The 21445-nt window shown below is 48.9% G+C and overlaps 1 protein-coding gene and 1 long non-coding RNA gene across 2 annotated transcripts in view; one reads left to right on the top strand and one right to left on the bottom strand.

Annotated features, from left to right (window-relative positions):
* Dock2 (dedicator of cytokinesis 2) overlaps positions 1-15532 on the top strand; it is a 409837-nt gene extending 394305 nt beyond the window's left edge. Inside the window, exons 47-52 of the mRNA XM_046421400.2 lie at positions 8323-8460; positions 10366-10493; positions 11862-12030; positions 12761-12881; positions 14123-14265; positions 15031-15532. Of these exons, the coding sequence (XP_046277356.1) occupies positions 8323-8460; positions 10366-10493; positions 11862-12030; positions 12761-12881; positions 14123-14265; positions 15031-15093 (762 nt within the window). The 3' untranslated portion in view covers positions 15094-15532. The remainder of the gene's footprint in view (positions 1-8322; positions 8461-10365; positions 10494-11861; positions 12031-12760; positions 12882-14122; positions 14266-15030) is intronic.
* On the bottom strand, positions 12027-14228 carry LOC124077150 (uncharacterized). Its single transcript, XR_006846552.2, has 3 exons — positions 14094-14228; positions 13238-13335; positions 12027-12636 (listed from the first exon to the last, which is right to left on the bottom strand). It is a non-coding gene; the product is annotated as an uncharacterized LOC124077150 (long non-coding RNA).
* Positions 15533-21445: the final 5913 nt, after the last annotated feature.

Here is a 21445-nt window from a genome sequence, read left to right on the forward strand (position 1 = left end):
TTTTTTTTATTACTGCTTCTAACTCATTGCTAGTAATTTGTCTGTTTAGATTTTCTATCTTGATTAAGTTTTGGCAGATTCTATTTGTCTAGAAATGTATCCATTTCTTCTAGTTTTTTCCAGTTTATTGGAGTGTAAGTTTTCAAAATAGTCCCCAATGATCTGCTGGATTTCTGGATTTCTGTGGTGTCTGTGATGATTTCTCCTTTTCTACCTCTAATTTTATTAACTTGGGTTTTCCCTTTTGCTTTTGATTAGTTTGGATAGGGTTTATCTTTTCAAAGAAACAACTCTATTTCACTGATCCTTTGTATTTTTATTCTAAATATTATTTATTTCAGCTCTGATTTTATTATTTCCTTCCTTCAACTGGTTTTAGAATTTTTTTCCCCAAGATCTTTGAGATATATCATTAGGTTGCTCATTTGAAATCTTTCTGATTTTCTTATGTAGTGTAGCTATGGCTAAAAGCTTGCCTCTTAGAACTGCCTTCATAGTGTCCCAGAGGTTCTGCTATGTTGTGTTGTTATTCTTATTTGAATCTAAGAATTTTTAAATTTCTCCCTTAATTTCTCCTATTACTCATTCATTATTCAAAAGTGTATTGTTCAATCTCCATGTGTTTACAGAGTTTCTGTAGGGTTTTGTCATGTTGATTCTAATTTTATTCCATTATGATATGATAGGATATAAGGAATTATATCAATGGTTTTATATTTACTAATTGTTGCTTTTGTGGCCTAAAATATGGTCTGTTTTGGAGAAGGTTCCATGAGCCACTGAGAATAAAGTGTTTTGAACTGTTGTGGAATGAAATATTCTATAGATGTCTGTTAAGTCAATTTAATTTATAATATTTTGGGGGTCCAAAGAGTCTTTATCAAGTTTATACCTGGATGAACTATCTCATGGTGAAAGAGATGTATTCAAATCACCCAGTATTATTGTACTAGGGTCTATCTAAGGCTTCAATCTGAGTAGTGTCTTTTTTATGTAATTACTTAAACCCATGTTTGGGGGCATGAATATTTATTATTCTTATAAATCTTCTTGATACTTGGGTCTTGTTTTTTAATTCATTCTGCCAGCCTACCTTTTAATTAGGGACATGAGACCATTTACATTCCGTGTTATTATAAAAAGATGTTTATTATTGCCATTTTGATTTATTTATAAAGTTAATTTGGTCCTGTTTCTCATTTACTTAGCTACACTTCAGTGAGATTTGTCTAATTAGGATCCCATTCTTGTGGCTGTACATGATGTGAGGTTCACTAATTGTGTATTCATATATGAACATAGGAAAGTTATGTCCAACTCACTCTCCTGTCTTTCATAATTCCAACCCCTTCCCTTCCCTTCATTCCCTTTTGTTTAATCCAATGAACTTCTACTCTTCCCTCCCCTCCCCCTTATTGTGTGTTAGCACCCACATATCAGAGAGAACATTCAGCCTTTGGTTTGGGGGGACTGGCTTATTTCACTCAGCATGACAGTCTCCAGTTTCATCCATTTACCAGGAAATGCCATATTTTTATTCTTCCTTATGGCTGAGTAATATTACACTGTGTGTGTGTACCACATTTTATTTCTATTCATCTGTTGAAGGGCACCTAGGTTGGTCCAGTGCTTTGCTAGTGTCAATTGAGCTGCTATAAACATCGATGTGGCTTTGTCACTGTAGTATGCTGATTGTAAGTTCTTTAGGCATATACCAAGGAGCTGGATAACTGGGTCAAATAGTGGTTCCATTTCAAGTTTTCTTAGGAATCTCCATACTGCTTTCCAGAGTGATTGCACTAATTTGCAGTCCCACTAACAATGTATGAGTGAACCATTTCCCCACATCCTCACCAACATTTATTGTTAATTGTATTCTTGATAATTGCCATTTGGACTGGAGTGAGATGGAATCTCGATGTAGTTTTAAATTACATTTCTCTAACTACTAGAGATGTTGAACATTTTTTCATATATTTGTTGACCATTCATATTTCTTTTTATATGAAGTCCCTGTTCAGTTCCTTTGCCCATTTATTGATTGGGTTATTTGGTTTTGGTGTTAACTTTTTGGAGTTCTTTATATATCTTGGAGACTGATGCTCTATCTGAGGTGCAGGTGGTAAAGGTGGTTCTCTCTTCACGTTCATGATTATTACCTATGCTGTGAAGCAGCTTTTTGGTTTGATGTGCAGTATTTCTTTAAGTAAGTTAGGTAGTGCCAGTTTAGTTGTCATGAATTCTTTTAGTTTCTGCTCATCTTGGTAGCAGAAATTTCTTCATCAAATTTGAAGGATAGCTTTGCTGGAAATAGCAATCTTTTTTGACAGTAATTTTCTTTTAGGACTTGGAACACATCATTCCAAGCCCTTCTGGCTTTTAAAGTTTGTGCTAAGAAATTAGAAGTGATTCTGATAGGCTTGCCTCTAAATGTGACCTGACATTTTTCTCTGTGGCTTTTAAAATTCTATCTTTTATCTGTATGTTCAGCATTTTAATTACAACATGTTGGGGAGAGGTTGTTTTTAGATCCTTTCCATTTTCAGTTCTGTATGCTTCCCATATCTGGATGTCCCTCTCATTCTGAAAGTTTAGAACACTTTCTGTTCCATTCCATTAGCCTGCATCTCTCAACCTTCCTCAATTGCAGTGATTCTTAATCTGGTCTTATAATGTTGTCCCAGAGTTCTTGAATATTCTGATCATGGTTTCTTCTTCTTTTTTTTTTTTCTTTAATGCTGTCTGATTGTTTAAGGTGGCCACTTTGTCTTCCAGCTCTGAGATTGTTTTCAGTGTGGTCTACTCTATTAGAGAGACTTCCAGTTGGGCATTTTATTTGATTTGCCTTTCATTTCCAGGATTTCTTTTTGGTTCGTTTTCAGTATTTCTATCTCCTTATTGAATTTCTCATTCATATCCAGTACTGACTTCCCTAATTCATATAGTTGTTTTTCTGTGATTTTCTTGGAATTCATTGATCATTTTTATAATGATTTTTTTTTTGAATTCTTTATATAATGTATCATCCATTTCAATACCTTTAGGGTCAGTTGCTGGTGAATTATGAACTTTAGGAGGTGTCATGTTACTTTGTTTCTTCATATTTCTGTATTCCTGTGTTGGGTTTTATGCATCTGTCAGGAGGTGGGCCATTTTAGGGCATAGTCTTTACATTCCAAATTGTTCCAGTGATCTAGGTTGAGGCCCTCTTGTAGATGTAGTATCCCTAGCCATTGTTACTTCTATTTTTGCTATAGCAGTGACTGTCTGTAGGTAGGACCTGGGGGCCACCCCTATTCATTTCTACTTGGGGCCTGGTCATTAACTTGGTGTTTCCTCCCTGTTCTTTATTTTAACATACAGCTGAAGATTGTGTCATTAATTTGTGGGTGGAGTGAAATGCTCTGTCTTTTGTATAGATGTAGTTCAGCAGCAGATTCTCTACCCTGTGAACTTGGAGTGTCCCTGTATGTTCCCAGAACCTCACACAATCAAGCAAAACAAACAGTAACAACAACAAATGCAAACAATATATACCACTAAAATAAATACTCAGTTCTTGCTATGATATCTACAACATTAATTAACACACAGAGAAACCAGAAATGGTGGGGTCAGCAATTGTGAACAGTAAAACCAATAACCATGAACTACATTTGGCTTTAAAGCAAACAGCAGGTGTCAACTATGTCATCCACAGCAGTAATAATTGCATCAGCATTAATGGGGAGGGTAGGAGTTATATAAATCAATTAGTTTTTAAAGACTGTAAAAATAGAGTTAAGAGAAAATAAAATGTGATAGGAAGGTAGAAAAGAGTTTACAATTTCAAAAAGTGAGCAGAGAATGCAGAAAAGATGTAGCAGGTGATGGTTACAGGAAAGAGGGGAAATATAGAAACAAAGTATAGGGAGAGAGGAAGAGAGGACAGTAGAATTTGACTATTAGAGAAGAAAAACAGAAAGAGAATCAAATACAAAACAAAGCAAATATACAAACAAAAAAAATATACAAACCAAAAAATTCTAACCCTCAAAAGACAAACAAAAATAACTAGGCTTAAAAATGCTGACAATGAGAAAGAATAAATATGTATATAGGTCTCTGAACCCATCATCACAGTAAGAACAGTGTCTCTCTTGCTCTCTCTCTCTCCCACCCTCCCTCCCTCTCCCTGAAATCAAAAACAAACCCCAGAGCTCACAAATAAACACATACAGAGAAAGAGAAAGAAAAAAAATTAATGAATAATGGAGGAATCATCTCTAATGAGGTGGTCAAAATAGTTGACCAGGATGGATGGTCACTGTCTACACCTGTCTTTTCATTTCTTCTTGAGCTATGTACTGAGAACAAGAAAGCAAGGGCTGGGGGTTGGTAACCCCTTCCTCTTTGTGTGTTGCTCTCTGAGCTTCCAGTTGGAATGACCTAAGATTGAAATCGTCTGAAATAAGTTTCGGCTTCCCTTCTCATTAGTCTGAGGTTGAATGGATTGGGAAGTGCTGTCAGGTTTGCCTGCATAGAGCAGATCAATGCCCGCCCCCCGACCCCCGGGTGGGCTGCTACAGAGTTGTATGAGGTGAGTTCCAGCAGGTGGAGCGTAGGTCCACCTAAGTTGGCTGGCTTCCTTGGTGTGTGCTCTGGAGAGATTAGATCCCTCTCCTCTAACAGGAGTCTGGATCTCAGAAGTTTCCCAAGAATCCCACTTGTGGGCACAGGGCCATCCTCGACACACTCTTTTGCCCACAAGCACGTTTCCAGGCTCAGTCCCGGGGGTGTATTCACACCTGCCTGGTCAGATTCCTGACCTGCTTCAGCTGGCCACGTGAGTCCCCAGACTCAAAGGAGGATCAAGTTGGCCCCTCGTTGCTTTTCCAATTTGAATCCCCCTGGGCACAGTCCTCTCTGTTCCTGTTTCATGCACATTTGGCCATGTGGGATGTGCTTGCCTGATCTCCTGGCTCTGCAGCAGCAGCTGCAGCAGGGCTGCTTCCAGATGGCTCTATCTCAGCTCCTTGAGTCTTGAGCCATGGAGCAACTAGGAATGCAGCCTTCCTCTGTTTTGCCATCTTGAATTCTCTCCTTTAAAAAAATTAACCAGTTTAAGCATTTTGATTGCTGAAATTAATCCACTAACATTCAAAAATTATTGTTGATAGATTCTTCCTCCTGTCATTAAGTGTGTTCTGCTTATTTTGTACAGTTTCTTTTCTTTTTTGACTTTCCTTTTTATTATTGTGATTTTGTGGTTTTCTGTCATGCCCTAAAGTTTGATTCTCATCTCTCTTTTGTGTATTTTTTGGGGGTCTGTGATACCAGTAACCATGGTCTCAAGGTTTTGGAACACAAAGAGGACCTTGGGAGTGATTGCAGTTGATTCTGGGGCTTATAGTACTGTTAGATGCTTCTGTGTAACCAGGAGACCCAGATGATACCTTCTCCAGGTCCTAGGGCTTCCAGGGCTTTTGGAATTAGTACTGTTGTCCCAAAGTCCATGAGCCATGTTCTCTGGATTCCACCACCACCCCCTCCCAGATATGTACAGATCATGTTGGGGCTTTTAGTGCTGGTAGGTATGCTTCTGGGGGTATAGAACATGGGGAAGACCTTCCCTAGGTCCTGTGTGTAGATACAGGTGGTACAGGGCTTGTGGTTTTGGAGCTGCAGGGTATAAAAGATAGTGCCCCGGGGTTGTATGGGTAAAGCTCTGCTGTGGACAAGGTTGTGGTATTAGTAGTTACTGTCCTAGGGAAGAAGGATATGGATGGGTCCTCTCCTTGACTCCCAGGGTCAGGCTAGAGTTAAGCTAAGGGTGTTTTTCTACCTGCAGTCTCAAGTCTGTGGTCTTTGAAGATGACCTTTCCTAGTTCTTTCCAGGTCAGCACAAGGGGTTTGTGCCACTGATAGCTGCATTCCTAGAACCATGGAACAGTGCCGGGAACTCTCTCAGCTCCCAGTAGACAGGTGGAGGTGAAGCCAGGACTCTGCAGTAGTGGCTACTGTCCCAAGGTTGTGGGTCAGGGGAGATAGACCTTACCTAGATCTGAGGGGCAAAATCAGGTGGGGCTCAGGTTTGTAGCTAAGGCAGCCACTGGCCACAACTTCTGGAAAGAAGGTTTTGGCTGGTAGCCACTAATAAAAGAGGGCAGTAGTTCCCTTAGGAGTTTGTGTAGAAGTGTGAGATAGGACAGATAGGACACAGGGGAGGAGTGATTGGAAAGCTTTGTTTGGCCATTGTATACTTTGAGAGCTGGGGGGCTGGAGGAGGTCCAAAGTGAGCTCTTTCTTTGGAGTAGAGGAGTCACTTTGAGACCAGCCGGCTTCCTAGACTGGACTTGAAGCTGCTGAGGACCATGAAGCCCTCCTGCAGCAAGGACTGCGGAGTGCTGTGGTAGGGGTACTGGCACCGGCCCCTTTCCCTATTCCAGAAGTATTTGCGTGCTACACTCCCTGCCCCTATCAGGCCAAGAACTGGGTTGAAACTGCGAGTTGCTTTGTTCTTTAGGTTGCCTTCCTGACTCTCTGGGCTTATTTCCAGATTTTTTCCTTCCCACACTCTCCTCAAAATATGGCTTCTCCGTTGCTGCCCCAACTCCTCTCCATGGCAAATTTGTGTTTAAGGCACCTCTGTTCAGCATCTCAGCCCTGCTTCCTATCACTCCATCGAGACAGATGCTTACCCACTCCGTTTTCTGTCTTTTCTAATATAGAAAGCTATAAATTGGCCTCCACTAACAACTCTAAATATATCTCAGTGCATTTGATATGCAGTACTCCCATAATCCCTTCTTCTCTTACATAAAGTCTTTATTAATGAAAGATCTTTTGTATTCATATATTAATTTAAAAATATTTTCTTAGGCCCTCTACAGTCTCTGTTTCTTCCAAGTTGATTCATTTGCTTATTTGTTCCTTCTTATTGGCTTTCTTTCCTGTTGGAGAATTTCCTCCAGTAGCTGGCAATCGTTGGCCAACTCTTCATAATTCAGAGCCCACATGAAAAATCTGCGAACCTGCGAGAGGGCCTGGCCAACTGGATGGCCATCCAGATGTCTATCTACCTGGAACCCTTTCCTTCCCGAGACAGATGCTTTCCAGCTGTTGGGTGGGCAGATCCTCCCAGCTGCCACACTGCAGGCAGTTTGGGACTTGGAAAGTACAGGTCTCAGCATCTCTAGGCAGACTTTCACCCTGCTCTCTGCTGGGCCTGTTACCCCTCAATCCCAAGCTTCTTATTCTAATAATTCTAGAGAATAAGCTCCTGCTTCTTGGAGGGATGAGAAGGCATTGTACCTGGTCACAGGTGAAGCAGCAGGCCCCTGGTGATCTGATAGCTCCTGGCTCAGAGTTTCAACCCACCCGTCTGCTTCTGGCCTACCCACTCGGGCTCTCCTGAGGCACCTGTTGCCTGACCACCACCACCCCCTCCCCAGGTTCCTAGAGGCAGATGGGTCTCATCACCAACTCCCTCCTCTGCCCTGGAAGGTCAGTTACCATCCTCCGCCCACCTCCCCCTGCACATTGTGGGGCAAGTTCCTAGATGTGTCCAAGTTCACTACTGATTTCAGTTTCTTCTTTACTTTGCCATTTTGGCAAGAACTCCAAGGGCAGGAGGCAGAAATATCTTTGCCATCATGGGAATATTAAAATTTTTCCCCAAAGAATCCTTTGTAGGTACTCTCCTTTGTGCCATGTGACCCATTCTCAGCTTCTCCTCCTGGTAGTAACCCCGTAGCTCTCCTTGGACACAGCTAGTTTTGGGACGGAATCTATTAACCTGTTTGGTGGACAAGACTTTACTTCCCTCCCACCAGTTCTCCCCTCCTCCCTCATCTTCCCAAGGTTTTTAACATCACTTTGGAAATTCCCTATTGGTGGTTAACTTTGATATCAACACATCTGTATCCACCCTCAGCAAACCACATCAGGTCTAATTGCACCTCCATGCTGGGAGGTGAGGCTGTGGCCACTCCCTTCTTCCCTCCCAGTTCACCTTCAGATATTCAAGAACCTCTTAGGGGTGACTTTAGGTAAAAGCTCAGAGATTCCTCCCCTCTGGTCTCTCCTTCAGTAGATTGCCTTCCAGAGCACGTGACCTCTGATGGGGTAGGACCATCCAACCTCCGTGAGGCCAGGCAGCTGGAGATCTATTCCCCTTTAGAGCAAGCTCCAAGGTTGTAGTTTTCCTGGTTTCCCAGGGTTGTTTACAGGTCTCCCAAGACCCTGAAACTCTTGATGAATTCTTAGCAGGCAGACGTGACCTTGTAGGTGGGGGCCCATCTGGCCAGGCTGTGGATAGTCATTTACCTCTTTCCTTTCCAGATCCCCTTCCTGGGAGCTGGGATCAAGATCCATGAGAAGAGAGTGTCAGAAAACCTTCGGCCCTTCCATGACCGGATGGAGGAATGCTTCAAGAACCTGAAAGTCAAGGTGGAGAAGGAGTATGGAGTACGAGAGATGGTATGGAGGGTCCCTGTGTCTGGGTAAGGGGGGAGAGGGACCAGGGGAGTCGGAGCCCAAAGAGGCCCAGCAGAGGATCCTGCCCTCCGGGAGCCGGGATTGCTGGAGCTGACCCAGGGAGGCCCTCCTATGAACTTGACCCTTTCAAAGTCACCAAGAATGGATACCAGTTATTCAAGGGACTGTATCACCTCATTGCTGATGTGTGTACTACATGCCAGGCCTAATCTAAGTAAGCATTTGACATCTACTGGGCCAGTTAATCATCCGGAGCCTGGCAGGGAGGAGTGGTTGTCAACCTCTGTGTCTCTTCTGAGGTGTCAACCTGCCCAAGGTTACGGAGAGAGTGAGTGAAGGTCAGGATTCACACTTGCTGTGTTGACACCAGAGCCACTGCTTTGGCCATCGAGCTCTGTGGCCTCAAGAGGCTGTTGGCCTGTTGCTCCCAGGGACATCATCTTTATCCTCTTCCCCATAAAGTGGAACAGTAAAATGTCAAGGCTGTGCAGTCCCTTAGAGACCGTCAGATATGACCCTCTCATTTTCAGAGATCCAGACAGGAAGGCGGGTTCCTGGAAGAGCCTCGGGTCTTCTCCACAGGACAGGTGGCCTTGCCAGCACCCCGCAGGCAGCTCCTGCAGGGCAATTCCAATGCCAAATAACTGAATTTAAGTCAAGGTTCCCAGGTTCAGAACATAGTCTCTCCCTTTAGGGCCCGGCCACAAGCTCCAGGGTCCTGGCCCATCCACACTGCTGCCCACCTGGCTGCACACTGGGAGTTTTCCCACTACCCCTTAGGTCTGGTAATCTGCTAACACAAAGCACTACACAGACGGTGCCTGCTTATGATGATTCCACTCAATGGTTTTTTGACTTTATGATAATATGAGAGCAATATGCAGTCAGTGGGAATCATGTTTTGAATTTCGATCTTTCCTGAGCTGGTGCTACGCGGAACATACTCTTTCAAGCCCCTAGGCTTTGGAAGCACGGCTCCCAGCTGACCCCTTCAGTGCACTGTGTCACTAAGCCCAGATGTCAGCAGGCCAGGTGGACTCCATGTGGTTTTAAATTGTGATCTTTTCCACTTATGATGGATTCATCAATATGTAACCCCATCATATGGGAGGAGCTTCTGGTTAGGATCAAATCAGGATGAACGAGATGAAGAGGCATATTCGAGTTAGGTGCCGTGGTGCACGCCAGTAACTTCAGCCACCCAGGAGGCTGAGCAGGAGGATGGCCAGTTCCAGGCCAGACTTACCAACTTCACAAGACCCCATCTCAAAATAAGAAGATCTGGGGCATGAAGCTCAGTGGTAGAATGCCCCTGGGTCCAGTCCCCATGAACTCAAGAAAAGAAAGGATATGCATAGAGTGCATTCTAGGAGTTTCCAAGCCCTAAGGACACACCCTACTTCTGACACCTTAATGTATAATTACCCACTGGGATTTCTCCTGAGTTTATGTGTCCAAGGTTCCCATTGGGGTTTCATGATGAAGTCCTGATAGTGAGGCCCTGGCCACTGGATTGAAATCCATCTCTCGGTCCTATCCCCTCCTTGGAGGTTGAGCTGACATCACATGGCTCGAAGTCTCAGCCCTGTAATGACAGGGTTGGTCTTTCTGGCATGGCCAGCCCCCATTCTGAGCTCTCTCATTAAAGTCAGATGTGGTCCCCAGGGCCACCATGAATAGCAAAGACACTCCTGTCATAGAAAATGTGAAGGATTTAGAGGTTATCTCCCAGGAGCCAGGGACAGAGGCCAGCTGAATTCTTCATTCTATAGCAGCCCCCAGCCTGCACCGCCGTGAAGCGCTGTGCTGGTGGCCGCTCGGCCCCATGGTTCTGGAAGGCAGAGGCATGTGGCCCCAGCTGCCAATCACCCTGTTCTCCCCCTGCAGCCTGACTTCGACGACAGGAGAGTGGGCCGCCCCAGGTCCATGTTGCGCTCCTACAGGCAGATGTCCATCATCTCTCTGGCCTCCATGAATTCTGACTGCAGCACTCCCAGCAAGACCACCTCGGAGAGGTCAGTCCCTGTCCCCAACCCCCAGAAGAGCCTCCCTCCACCCCTCCAGCAGCCTCACCCCTTTCAGTCTCGAGGCTCTCAAGCCTCATAACTGTCCATGGCTTGGGCCATTTTTCAAAGGTCATTTTCCTGAGGCCCCAGAGGGACTCACTGCAGTCTCAGGTCCCCAGTCCAGTGATCTGTTGGGCAACCACAGCTCCTTACAGAGCCTGCATCCATCTGGAATGTTCTCACCCCTTGACAGGGGTCCCGTCCCCCCAGGAAGCTCCTCCCACCCAGATGGGCTGTCTCCATCACAGCTGCTACACCATCCACACCCTGTGGTTCCTCCTGCTTTACCCCTTCACTCACCTGGTAGAGGTTCCGTGCCTCCCTCGGGAGAGTCAGGCGGAGGCACCGCTGAGTGGGCAGCAGCCACAGCGACTGTGGCAGTTCCTGCTTGAGCAGAGGGAGGCACAGCACCAAGTGTCCAGCTGGCTCCCGGGACAGAGGGGAGGCCTGTGCTGCCTGTGTGAGGACCGCCCAGTGGGCCAGAGTGGGGGGTGGGGGGGAGACTGTCCCCAGCCATGTCCTAAGGAGTTCTGTGCGAGCACGTCAACCTGGAGGGAGGGGCGGTCGGTCTGGAGCCACATGTCACATCTGTCCTTACAAAATCACCCTGCCTTGTCACAAGATGCATCACTGCAGCTATTCAGAGAACACGAGGGGTCACAGATCAAGTCAGGACAGGGGACTTGCTGTTTAAGTGACTCGCACTCCATCCCTGATGTTGGTCGTCCCGAGGGAGCCGTGCGGGTGTCCTGGCTTCAATGCCCTTCGTTTCTGAGGCTGATAGAGTGGGCGAGGGCAGAGCCATGCTTTCCACAGCCAGCAAGCCATGACGGGTGGTCCCTGGGGTGCATGTGCCCTCTTCAAGGGGGCCTGGCTGTCTCGTTTCCACCATCCTAGAACCCTTTGGCTTTTCCCTGCCCAATGTGACTGTTTCAACAATAGAGGCCACCTGCCAAGTGCTCAGCCCTCATTTCTAAGGTTGTGCAAATACCCCCCCCCCCCATTTACTAAGGGAAACAGTGGAGAATCCCCGTCATCCATTCAAGTGGCAGTGCCTGGATTGGAATCCAGATCCATGTTTTTAACCAGTTTTATCTTCTTGCCATCAGTCTTGCTACCTTCAGTCTCCTTACCCTGTATTTTGAATGTTTTCAAAATTGTCTCCCTAAATTCTCTGAAAGGTTAGCTCATCCATCCCTGACGCTGTAGTGACAGCTCAGTCAACATGAAGGTCTTCTCTGGCCCTCTGGGTCCCCACAAGGCAGTCCCACTGGAGCTCTAACTGCAGTTTCCACTGCTGTCCCACTTATCCTTCAGCTTTGACCTGGAATTAGCTCCACCCAAGACTCCGAAAGTGGAAGAGGAGCCCATCTCCCCGGGGAGCACGCTGCCTGAGGTCAAGCTGCGGAGATCCAAGAAGAGGTCCAAGAGGAGCAGCGTGGTGTTCGCAGACGAGAAAGCAGCAGCCGAGTCAGAGCTGAAGCGGGTGAGTGGCAGTGACAGGTCCCCCTCCAGGGGTGGACTCACTTCCATGGTGCATCTGGGAAGCAAGGAGGTGAAGCCCAGGCCCGTGTCTGCAGCCAGGGCAGCTGGGATGCAGCAGGATTTGAACCCAGGCCCCCAGACTCCAGAGTTTGTGTGTGTCCTTTGACAAATTAGGGAGCAACTCTGACCCCACCAGCACCCTCTGGGTGCCCGTAACCCGGGTGGGGATGCGGAGATGAGAACCTCACTGGGCTGGCTTTGAGCCCTCGGGTCTTATAAGTTAATGATGAGACTTAGTATCAAACAGCCCTGAGTTCAGTCCCAGTTTCCCCCTGGAAATGCGGTTTGTTGAAGCACCGTGAGGACTTGGGAGGGAGAGAGGAACTCACTGTTCTGGCAAGAGGGGGGCTGTCAGATTAAAGGGCCAGCAGAGATGCCTCTGGGGGAGGAAGCCCCTGCCCAGGGCCCGACTGCTCTTACCTAGGGGAGAAGGTGGAAGTAGTTTCTGTCTCCCCATCCTAGGGGCACGTTCACCTGATAGTCGAAATCGGTGTCCTCCAACACTCCTGACATTTCGGAGAACACAACTATGCAGCCTTACGTGGCGCTGGCATGGAATGGTAGAAAACAGCATGAATTCACTTTCTGTGGAGCCCAGTCATCACCCTCGTCCTTCCCCTTTCACGGCTCATGTTTGCCTCACTCTAAGCCCCTGTGCTACATTTGTCCAGCTGTCCAGGAAGCACGAGTTCATGAGTGACACCAACCTGTCGGAGCATGCGACCATCCCCCACAGGATGTCCATCCTCTCTCAGATGAGCTTTGCCAGCCAGTCCATGCCCACCATCCCAGGTACGCATGCTGCCGCCAGCCTTGTGGGTGGATGGGGACCGTCCCGCACTGCAGTGGGGACCAGGCATCATGGGGTGAGACTCTGCTGACAGCCAGTCCTCTGGGTGCAGCCAGGCCAACAGGGCTCCCTGGAAGCCTAGGTCCCTCAGAACCCACTGAGCACCTGCTGTCCCTGCATTCTGTTACCTGGGCCTCTCCAGGGCTAGAAGTCTGTCCTTGGTATGACCCCGAGACCAGTGGCTTTTTTTTTTAAAGAACTGGAGAACTATTTCTGGGTTTACAAAAGCTGCCACTTACATGTTGCAGCTGCAGAGTGTTTGACACCTAGATGGCACATTTTCCCTCCCACCACTCACCGTCCTGGGAGGAGGGTGGCCACTCACGGCTGGCTGCATTTCATTCACAGAGGGCATGGCAAGCAGCAGTCCTCAGTGGTCACTACGTCGTGAAGGCTCTGCGCCAAGAGCAAGGACAGGGCTGCCCTTGTGGACCACAGAAGGCCAGGGCAGCACCTGCTAGTGCCTGAGCACCTGGGGCCAGGCCCTGCCTACCTGCCCCACCCCCGTCCTCTATCCAGCACTCACAGCCACGGAGTAGCTAATGCCGCTCTCCCTGCTGCACACACATGGAAACTGAGGCACTGAGAACCTCAGTATCGACTGTCGCCAGCTAGAAAGTGGCGGAGGCTGACCTTAGACCCAGGCCCTGCCCTGAGGCTGGTGTGTGAGCGACACAGAGCCCTGCACAGCCATCCTCACCATGGACCCAGAGACAACCTGGTGCTCTGTGCTTTTATTGCCAATGCCAAAGCCAATAGTGTGGTAGCCCATTTTTCGGGTCTTTGGGACTCCAAGCTGGGGAATGACCATCAGGCCATCCAGTTGCTTCATCAGGGGGACACACTCCCCAGCCCCTGCCTTGGGTGGCAAGGAGAAATGCAGGTGCTGGGCAGGAAAGGAGGGACATGCTCACTTCTGTCCCCTACCTCGAAGCCTTCCCCCATGTCTCCAGGCCTGGAGCTTTGGAAAGGCTCTGGCCAAGAGCAGGAGTTGGAGCAGGCCACTGACTGTACGTTTGGCATTCCTCACCCAAGAGCATGGCTTCAGCAGTCCCTGGCATGGCAGAAGATGGGCCTCCTGCCCACACTATGTGATCCATCTGCCTCCAGAGACACCCTTCCTATCCCCGGGGCCCACCTCTCCTCCATCTTACCCATTCCCGGGTCTCTGCTCTGCTTCTAGCCCTCACACTCTCTGTGGCTGGCGTGCCCGGATTGGAGGAGACCAACGTGTCACCTCGCCTCAGCCAGACCTTCCTCCATCTCTCAGACGGTGACAAGAAGACGCTAAAGAGGAAGAAAGTCAATCAGTTCTTCAAGACAATGGTGAGGACCCAGGTGGGTGGGAGGAAGAGGACACTGTCCAGAGAAGATGAGGATATGTACGTGTATGTAGCTTGTACATCGCGGGGCACGTGTGGACATGTGGCCACTTCCAGGAGGCATGATCAGGGGCTACTGAGGGCTGAACCTTGTCCAGCAGTGCATCCACCAGGGCCCCTGACATCAGTACCAATCCGTGGTTGCCCCTTTGGTTTTCCTGGCTGAGCCCCAATAGCTGGCTGCCTGCCTTTGGAAGCTGAATTGTTTTTGTTGTTAAGGGAGCAGTTTCGTATTCTATTCATTGTACAAAATTCTTCAATTTAAAGTTAGCTTTGAATTACTGACCTTGAAGTCCTGGCTCCTCTTATTTCTCGTTGCTCTTTGCTCACGATCAATAAAGTACAACACTTTTGATCCTAAAGGTGATAGTAAACCAGAACTGTGTTACTAAAATAACCACAAGTTTGCTGGGAGTACACGGCGAGTCAGGCACGGTGCTGAGCACTCCCAGGTACCATCCCATTCGATCCTCCACTGGCTTGGAGGATTTTCTAAGGCTCAGTTTGGCAAGTTCACCCAGCCAGCAAGTGGTCATGGAACAGCAAAGCTGTGGTCCACCCGTGGCCCAGCACCACCTTCCTGGCCAAGCTCAAGGTCATGACCACTCATGCTCACTCATTTGGCTTTGGGCAATCAGTATAGAGGCCGGGGAGCTCCATGCCAATGCTCATGAGAATCCCGTCTTACTACTGTTTATCTCCCCCACAGCTGACCAGCAAATCCAACGAGGAAGGCAAGCAAATCCCAGACTTCTCATCCACCGACATTTAGATGCTGCCGACCAGACCTGCCAGGGAGGGAAGTTTCCAGAAGAGGAGAGGCCTAATTATGACACCAAAGCCTCAAAACATGGGAAGACCCTCCCTGTAAGTTGTCCTCAATTGCAAGACACAGAGGGGCTGACTGAACTTGAGTGGCAAGAGCCCAGCATTCTCCGGGGCAGCCACCTGCTGGTGGGTGGACAAGGAAGCCCCACCCTGGAGTCCCAAACCACAAGGAGCTGCAGCCCTCAGTACAAGGAACTGTGTTTTCATTTCATTTTCTCAGTCTCCACACTTAACAGAACAGCCTTTAAATATTCCTTTTTATTTTTAGTTAATAGTTTTGTACTTTACATTTTTTAATACAACCACCCAGGCCCTTTTTTAGCTTATCATCTCCAAAATATTGCTCTTTCTTACTGACAATAAAATTGGTTCTGTGGTTTAAATCAGCCTTGCTGCCTAATTCTGCCCAGGTAGGAAGATGGGGGGCTATAGTGCCCGGCACTGCCCGACCTGACATCAAAGCTCCCCACTTCTTCCTGTTACCCCCAGGGACCTCGCCATGACTCTGGGCTTTTAGGGGCAAACCCTGGGGCGCTGAGCAAGTCCACCGAGAAGACTTTCACACCAACATCCTCTACTTCTGGAAAGAGATGGCCAAGCACTGAGCCTGGTCACTCTGATACAGACCCTGGCCAAGTGCAAAAGAATCTGGGGGCCAGTGGACTCATGGCCCAGACCTTGGATCTTGTCGCCGGTTCCAAAGTGGGTTCCCCTCCCCACAAAAGAATCCCCAGGGAACTCACCCAAGGAAGGTGAGTGAGGCCTGGCAGTAAAGGAGAATGGAGCCATCCTCATGTCCACAGACTGCACAGGAGGGCCTGGCAGGGGACTGAGGACCCCACCTGGGAAGGAAATTGACATGGGTGACGTCAAGTACATGCAATGAGGAGCTCGGGTCTAGAACCATCTAGAGCCCTTGGGCTGGAAGCTCACATCTGAGAGGCAAGGCCCTGAGGTCCAATAAAGGCTGAGATGATAGCAGCTCCAACGTATGGAGCCCTGACTGTCCCTGGCACTGTGTAATATACAGAATGTCTCCAGGGGGTGGGACAGTTATTAGCCAGGTGAAGAAATTGAAGCCCAGGGACAAGGAGTGACCAAGATTGTACACTTAGTGCAAAGGCTGGGGTGCAAACCCAGGGTGCAAACCTCTCCCACCCTGTCCTGTCTCTGGGCCCCTTTAGGGCACAAGCCATCCTGAGTCTACCCCATTCTCTTCCTGGTGGCCTCTGTGTTCCCTCTCCAAGCCCCAGACCTGGTGGCTGGTGGGGGTTCCTCTCCCCTCAACAATTCTGTCCTGTCATGGTGGTGGTTGGGTTCCTGAAGCGAGTCGATGCTCCTGGGGATTGGCATCCAACTGACTCCACTTTGCAGAGGTGTAGGGGAGTACACAGGGCAGAGAAGCCCGGAGCAGCTGAAGAGCTGAACACCTGGCCACCTTCCAGGCTCCATGGGGAGACAGCAGAGTACCATGTGCCCTCTGTCCTGTCCATCCATCCTTCCCCCCTCTCCATGTTTTACCTATAAGATCCTCAGGTTGGCTTTTTTCTCTCAGCACAAATGAGATCCTGGTGTTTAACCTTGAAATGTGAGCCCTCCCAACTACCCGTGGGGAAAAATTCTCAATAAGAAAAAGAATGGTTCCTCCTTTTCCCACACCTGCAGAAAAAAAGACTCCAATCCCTGGACCTGCAGGCGTTATCTCTCCAATGTAGGCTTATAAAGCACCCAGATTCAGAGACTTGCTGTAACCAGGGACAATGAGCTTTTAGCCTCTAAACTTGTGTTGCTCTCATTAATCTCCTCACCCAACAACCTGCAGCCCTGCTAATAACCTTCCTGAGTTGTTTTCTGAAAATGATCGATACCTGAGTCTCGTACAAGGTCTGAGGATACCAATGGTTTGGCCACTTTTCCCATAGAAGTGCAGCAAAAAGCGAATCCAGGGATTCTTGAACTGTTTGAGAGTCGGATCCTGCCTCAGTCAGGACTATCATCAGGTGGAGGGCTCACGGGGCACTTGGCCAGGAGAATTCCTGATGCCCTGAGTCCACAGAATGTCAACACACTGGTAAGAGTGACACTAACCAATAACATGGCTGCCATTTGTCAGTCACTCTGCATTCTTGTCCTAAACCCTCACACCAATCCTATGAGGCAGATACTAGAATCCCAATCATATGGGCAACAAAACCCAAAGCCTTAGTATATTTTCTGTCACTCTAAGTGAATGCCTGAGACTTGGAACTTTAAAAAGAAATTTACTTCTTACAGTTCTGGAGACTGGGAAGCCCAAGGTCATGGCACCAATACTGGCATCTGTCGATCTCCTGCTGCATCATGACAGCGGATTCTGGGCGCAGCGGCACGCATCTGTGATCCCAGCAACTTGGGAGGCTGAGACAGAAAAACTGCAAGTTTGAGGCCAGCCTCAGCAACTTAATAAGACCCTGTCTCAAAAAATAAAAAGAGCAGGGGATGTAGCCCAGTGGTTAAGCAACCCTGGGTTTAATCCCCAGCACCAAAAAATAACATGGCAGAGGGCATCACAAGATGAGACAGAACATGGCTATTAGCGCGGGTCTCTTCACCTTGTCTTACAAAGCCACTGATGTTGTCATATGAGCCCACCCTCATGACCCCACATAGACCTTACATAGCCCTCACTACCTCCAAGGCCCCCCCTCCAAATACACTAACATGACTTGGGGTTTTCAGCATATAACTTGGGGATCTAACTATAGTGCCCAGGAGTAGAGTTTGCAATATTTCCTTGTCATCCAGCTGGTAAGGAGCACAGCCACTTGTTGATGCATACATTCTTTTTCTACTTTTGACCTCAGCTCAGTGTCAGACTGCAATCCTACCCATGCTTACAAGGGTGTCTTCCCCACATGTTGGTGACGGCTCCCAGGGCAAGCCAGGGTTGGGAGAGGTCTTCAGCACAGCCCTCCTCCTGCCACGGGATGCTCCCTTACTGTGAGCCAGGTCTTTCTGAAGCCCTTAGGGGGAAGGAATGTTGGATGGTGTGCATGGGGTGCTCTCTGTGTCACCCCTTTCCTGAAGTAGTGTTCTGGGCCTTGGAGATCACTCCATCCAGCCCTCTCACTTGCAGTTCAGTGAGTGGATCTGGAACCCAGGTTGGCCCAACTCCATGCCCAGATCCCCTCCTCATGGTGTCCCTCTGTGGCTCTCCCTTGCCCTCTCTCCGGGCACCCAGACTCTGCTCTCTGCCTTCAAATCACAGCTGGGACCCTCCCCTCACACTTCTGTGACCTAGGGGTGCTTTGCCAAGCAGCGAGCAGAAGTCATCCTGCCTCCAGATCACCAGGCTACGACACCAAGTGGGAGAGGAGTGGGGGCTCCCCGCCTCTGAATGCAGGCAGGCTATGCGCTCCCGACAGCCGGCTAGAGTGCGCGCGTGGTGTGCGGCTCCTGTCTGAACCCTGTCTCTACCTCCCTGTTGTAGCTGGTTCCCTAGGCAACAGACCCCCAGGCAACCACTGAACGCTGCACTTTTTGAGGTCTGCCATCCAAGGGGGTGAGGCACAGGAACAGGAGGGAGCAGGGAAGCTGGGGTGTTAACTATGCGGGCCCTTCTTCCCAGCAAGCCAAGGAGACTCGCCTGCAGGCAGCGCTGAGCAGGGTAGCTTTGGACAGGGCAGAAATCTACCCCCAGATAGCAGGTGGGAAGGAGGAGGAAGGGGTGTTTACTTGCCCAGCTCGCCCCTCCCCCAGGCCTGCTCCTCACTGGCCCAGGTACCCTACTGGGGTTTCACTTTCGGGTGGCTGAGCTCAGCCCTTTCTGAAGCTTCTTGAGAAGTAGATCCCATGCCTACCTGTGGCGTCACAGCCAAGTCCAAAGTCGTGGAAGAAACTAGCACCTGGGGCCTAAGCCATTGGTTTCAGCTCTGAGCAGCAGCACCTGGGAAGATGAACCACACCCTCCTGGACAAGCAACTGACCGTCCCCTGGTGGAGGGACCCTGTGGGCCTGAGCAATCAGCTGACAGCAACTGGCTGCGGGGGCAGAGCAGGCCACTGAGGGTCCAGGAAATTATGACACTGAGCAACTGGAAGGTAGGAGAGACCCTCTGACCCAGAGAGACCCTCATGGTCCTTCCATGATGTCCTGCTCGTGTCTTACCATAGCATCCTCCAGAGTGTGTGTGAGTATGTGAGTGAGTGTGTGAGTGTGTGTGAGAGAAAGAAAGAGAGAGAGAGAGAGAGAGAGAGAGAGAGAGAGAGAGAGAGAGAGAGAGAGAGAGAGAGAATGTGTGTGTGTAAGCCGTTCTCCGTTCCCAAGATGGGCAGCCAACAGTCGGAGAGTCCTTTCTAAGGTGGTGGCAGTAATGACCTCCCATGCAACAGTGAGCAAGAGGATCTGTGGAATGAGCCACAGGTGCATGTGCACCAGGACGATGATGGGTATTTGTCACCTCCTTTCCCTGTTACCCATCTATGTTCCTCTGACCCGCAGCTGGCACTCCATCGGTCTGGGCTGTCTGCCTATTGGGCTGACCCAGACCTCCCATCCCCGAAGGGTATAAGCCCTTAGGTTCCCTGGCTCTTTGGGGGGTATGGGTTGCTTTAATTGCCTATTGACTGTTATTAGGGGTCATGAAAGTACCAAGAAATGGCCCAGTGACCCCATTGGTTGTGGACAGAGGCCTCCCTGTCCCTGTTGTCTTGCAACAACCTAGCCCCTCCCCCTATGTAATCAGGGTCAGGCACCCCAGTCTTTGCTGATCCATGAGCATGAGAATCCAGAGTGGTCAGGGGGCTGGTCACAGTTTCACTCCCACAGGAGCTTTGCTGAGTCCAGTTGCAGAGAGGCTTCCTCTGACCCAACCTACAACCATGTCTCTCAAAGTCCATGTGTTAAAATCACAACTCCCAAGACTGCAGGGTATGAACTTTTTTGGAGACTGAGTCTTCAGAGAGGTAATAAAGTTCCAAATGAGGTCCTTGTGGTGGGTGGTTATCCAACATGACTGACATCCCCATAAAAACAAGGAAGTTTGGGCACAGACACAAGAAAACCATATGAAATGACGATGGAGATCAGGGTGATATGTTTACAAGCCAAGGAACCCCCCCAATGGCCAGCCAACCCCTAGAGGCTAGGAAGGAGGCCTGGAACACACTTCTCTCATAGGCCTTAGAAGGAGCCAGCCCTAGCTGGGCACGGTGGCACATGCCTGTCATCCCAGAAGGTTGAGGGAAGAGGATCACGAGTTCAAAGCCAGCCTCAGCAATGGTGAGGTGCTAACCAACTCAGTGAGCCCCTGTCTCTAAATAAAATACAAAATAGGGATGGGGGTATGGCTCAGGGGTCCAGTGCCCCTAAGTTCAATCCCCAGTACCCCCCAAAAGAAGGAACCAGCCCTGCTAAAGTGGTGATCCCATTCTTCCAGCCCCCAGATCTGTGACACAGCCCCCTTCTGTCATTCATGCCACCAAGTTCATGGTGGTCGTTACAGCAGCCCCACCAAACCAAGTCAGAGCAGGACCCGAATCTAACAAAATCCAAGATGTCGGGGACAGGAGGCACCAATGTCCCACCAGAGTCACAGGATGAAATAGAAACAAAGCTGCCCCTACTCTCACCACTTGGCTCCCAGATTTGGGGGCTGTTGGAGACAGTATTGCATGTCACCTGTTGCCCACGACATTTGCTATAGTGGAGGACAGTTCCCTCACCCTGGAAGGTGTTATTCCTCACTGGTGCCCTGGCAGAGCCTCCGAAAGGCTGTGCCCCTCTCGTACCCTGTGGGCAGCTTCAGATTGATAGGATCTGTGACTCCCACAGCCTGAGCCCACTTCCCTGAATCCCTTGTTAACTAGTCCTTTGGTCCAAGGAATCTAGGGTACCTGACCCTCCCTGACCACCACACTGGTGGACAGGCTGTTATCAATATAGTGGAATACTGCGGTTTTCCCTGGGAAATCTGTCTAAGCCAGATCCCTATGGACCATGTCAGGGCAGAGAATCCCTATGGACCATGTCAGGGCAGAGAAAAGAAGCACTGACCTCTCCCAGGTCTACACAGTGTGGATGTCCTGTCGCCTGCTGTGTCAAAACAAGCTCTTCATCTTCCTTTTATAGGGCTGAAGGGGAGGAAGCAGTCGCCAAATGAATAGCCACCTGCCAAGTGGCTGAAGCTGTTAATCTGTTCCAGGGGTGATACCAAAGCCTGTGGAGCATCTGGTAATACTGATGGAAGGCCACTATTGTTTGTCCAAATTCAGTTCATATTCAGAGAAAACAAATAGGTGACTTGCATAGGAATACTG

The sequence above is a fragment of the Marmota monax genome, unplaced genomic scaffold (genome assembly GCF_021218885.2).
Source record: "Marmota monax isolate L192 unplaced genomic scaffold, Marmota_monax_Labrador192_F-V1.1 WCK01_AAM20220418_F8-fsc00084, whole genome shotgun sequence".
NCBI lineage: Eukaryota > Metazoa > Chordata > Mammalia > Rodentia > Sciuridae > Marmota > Marmota monax.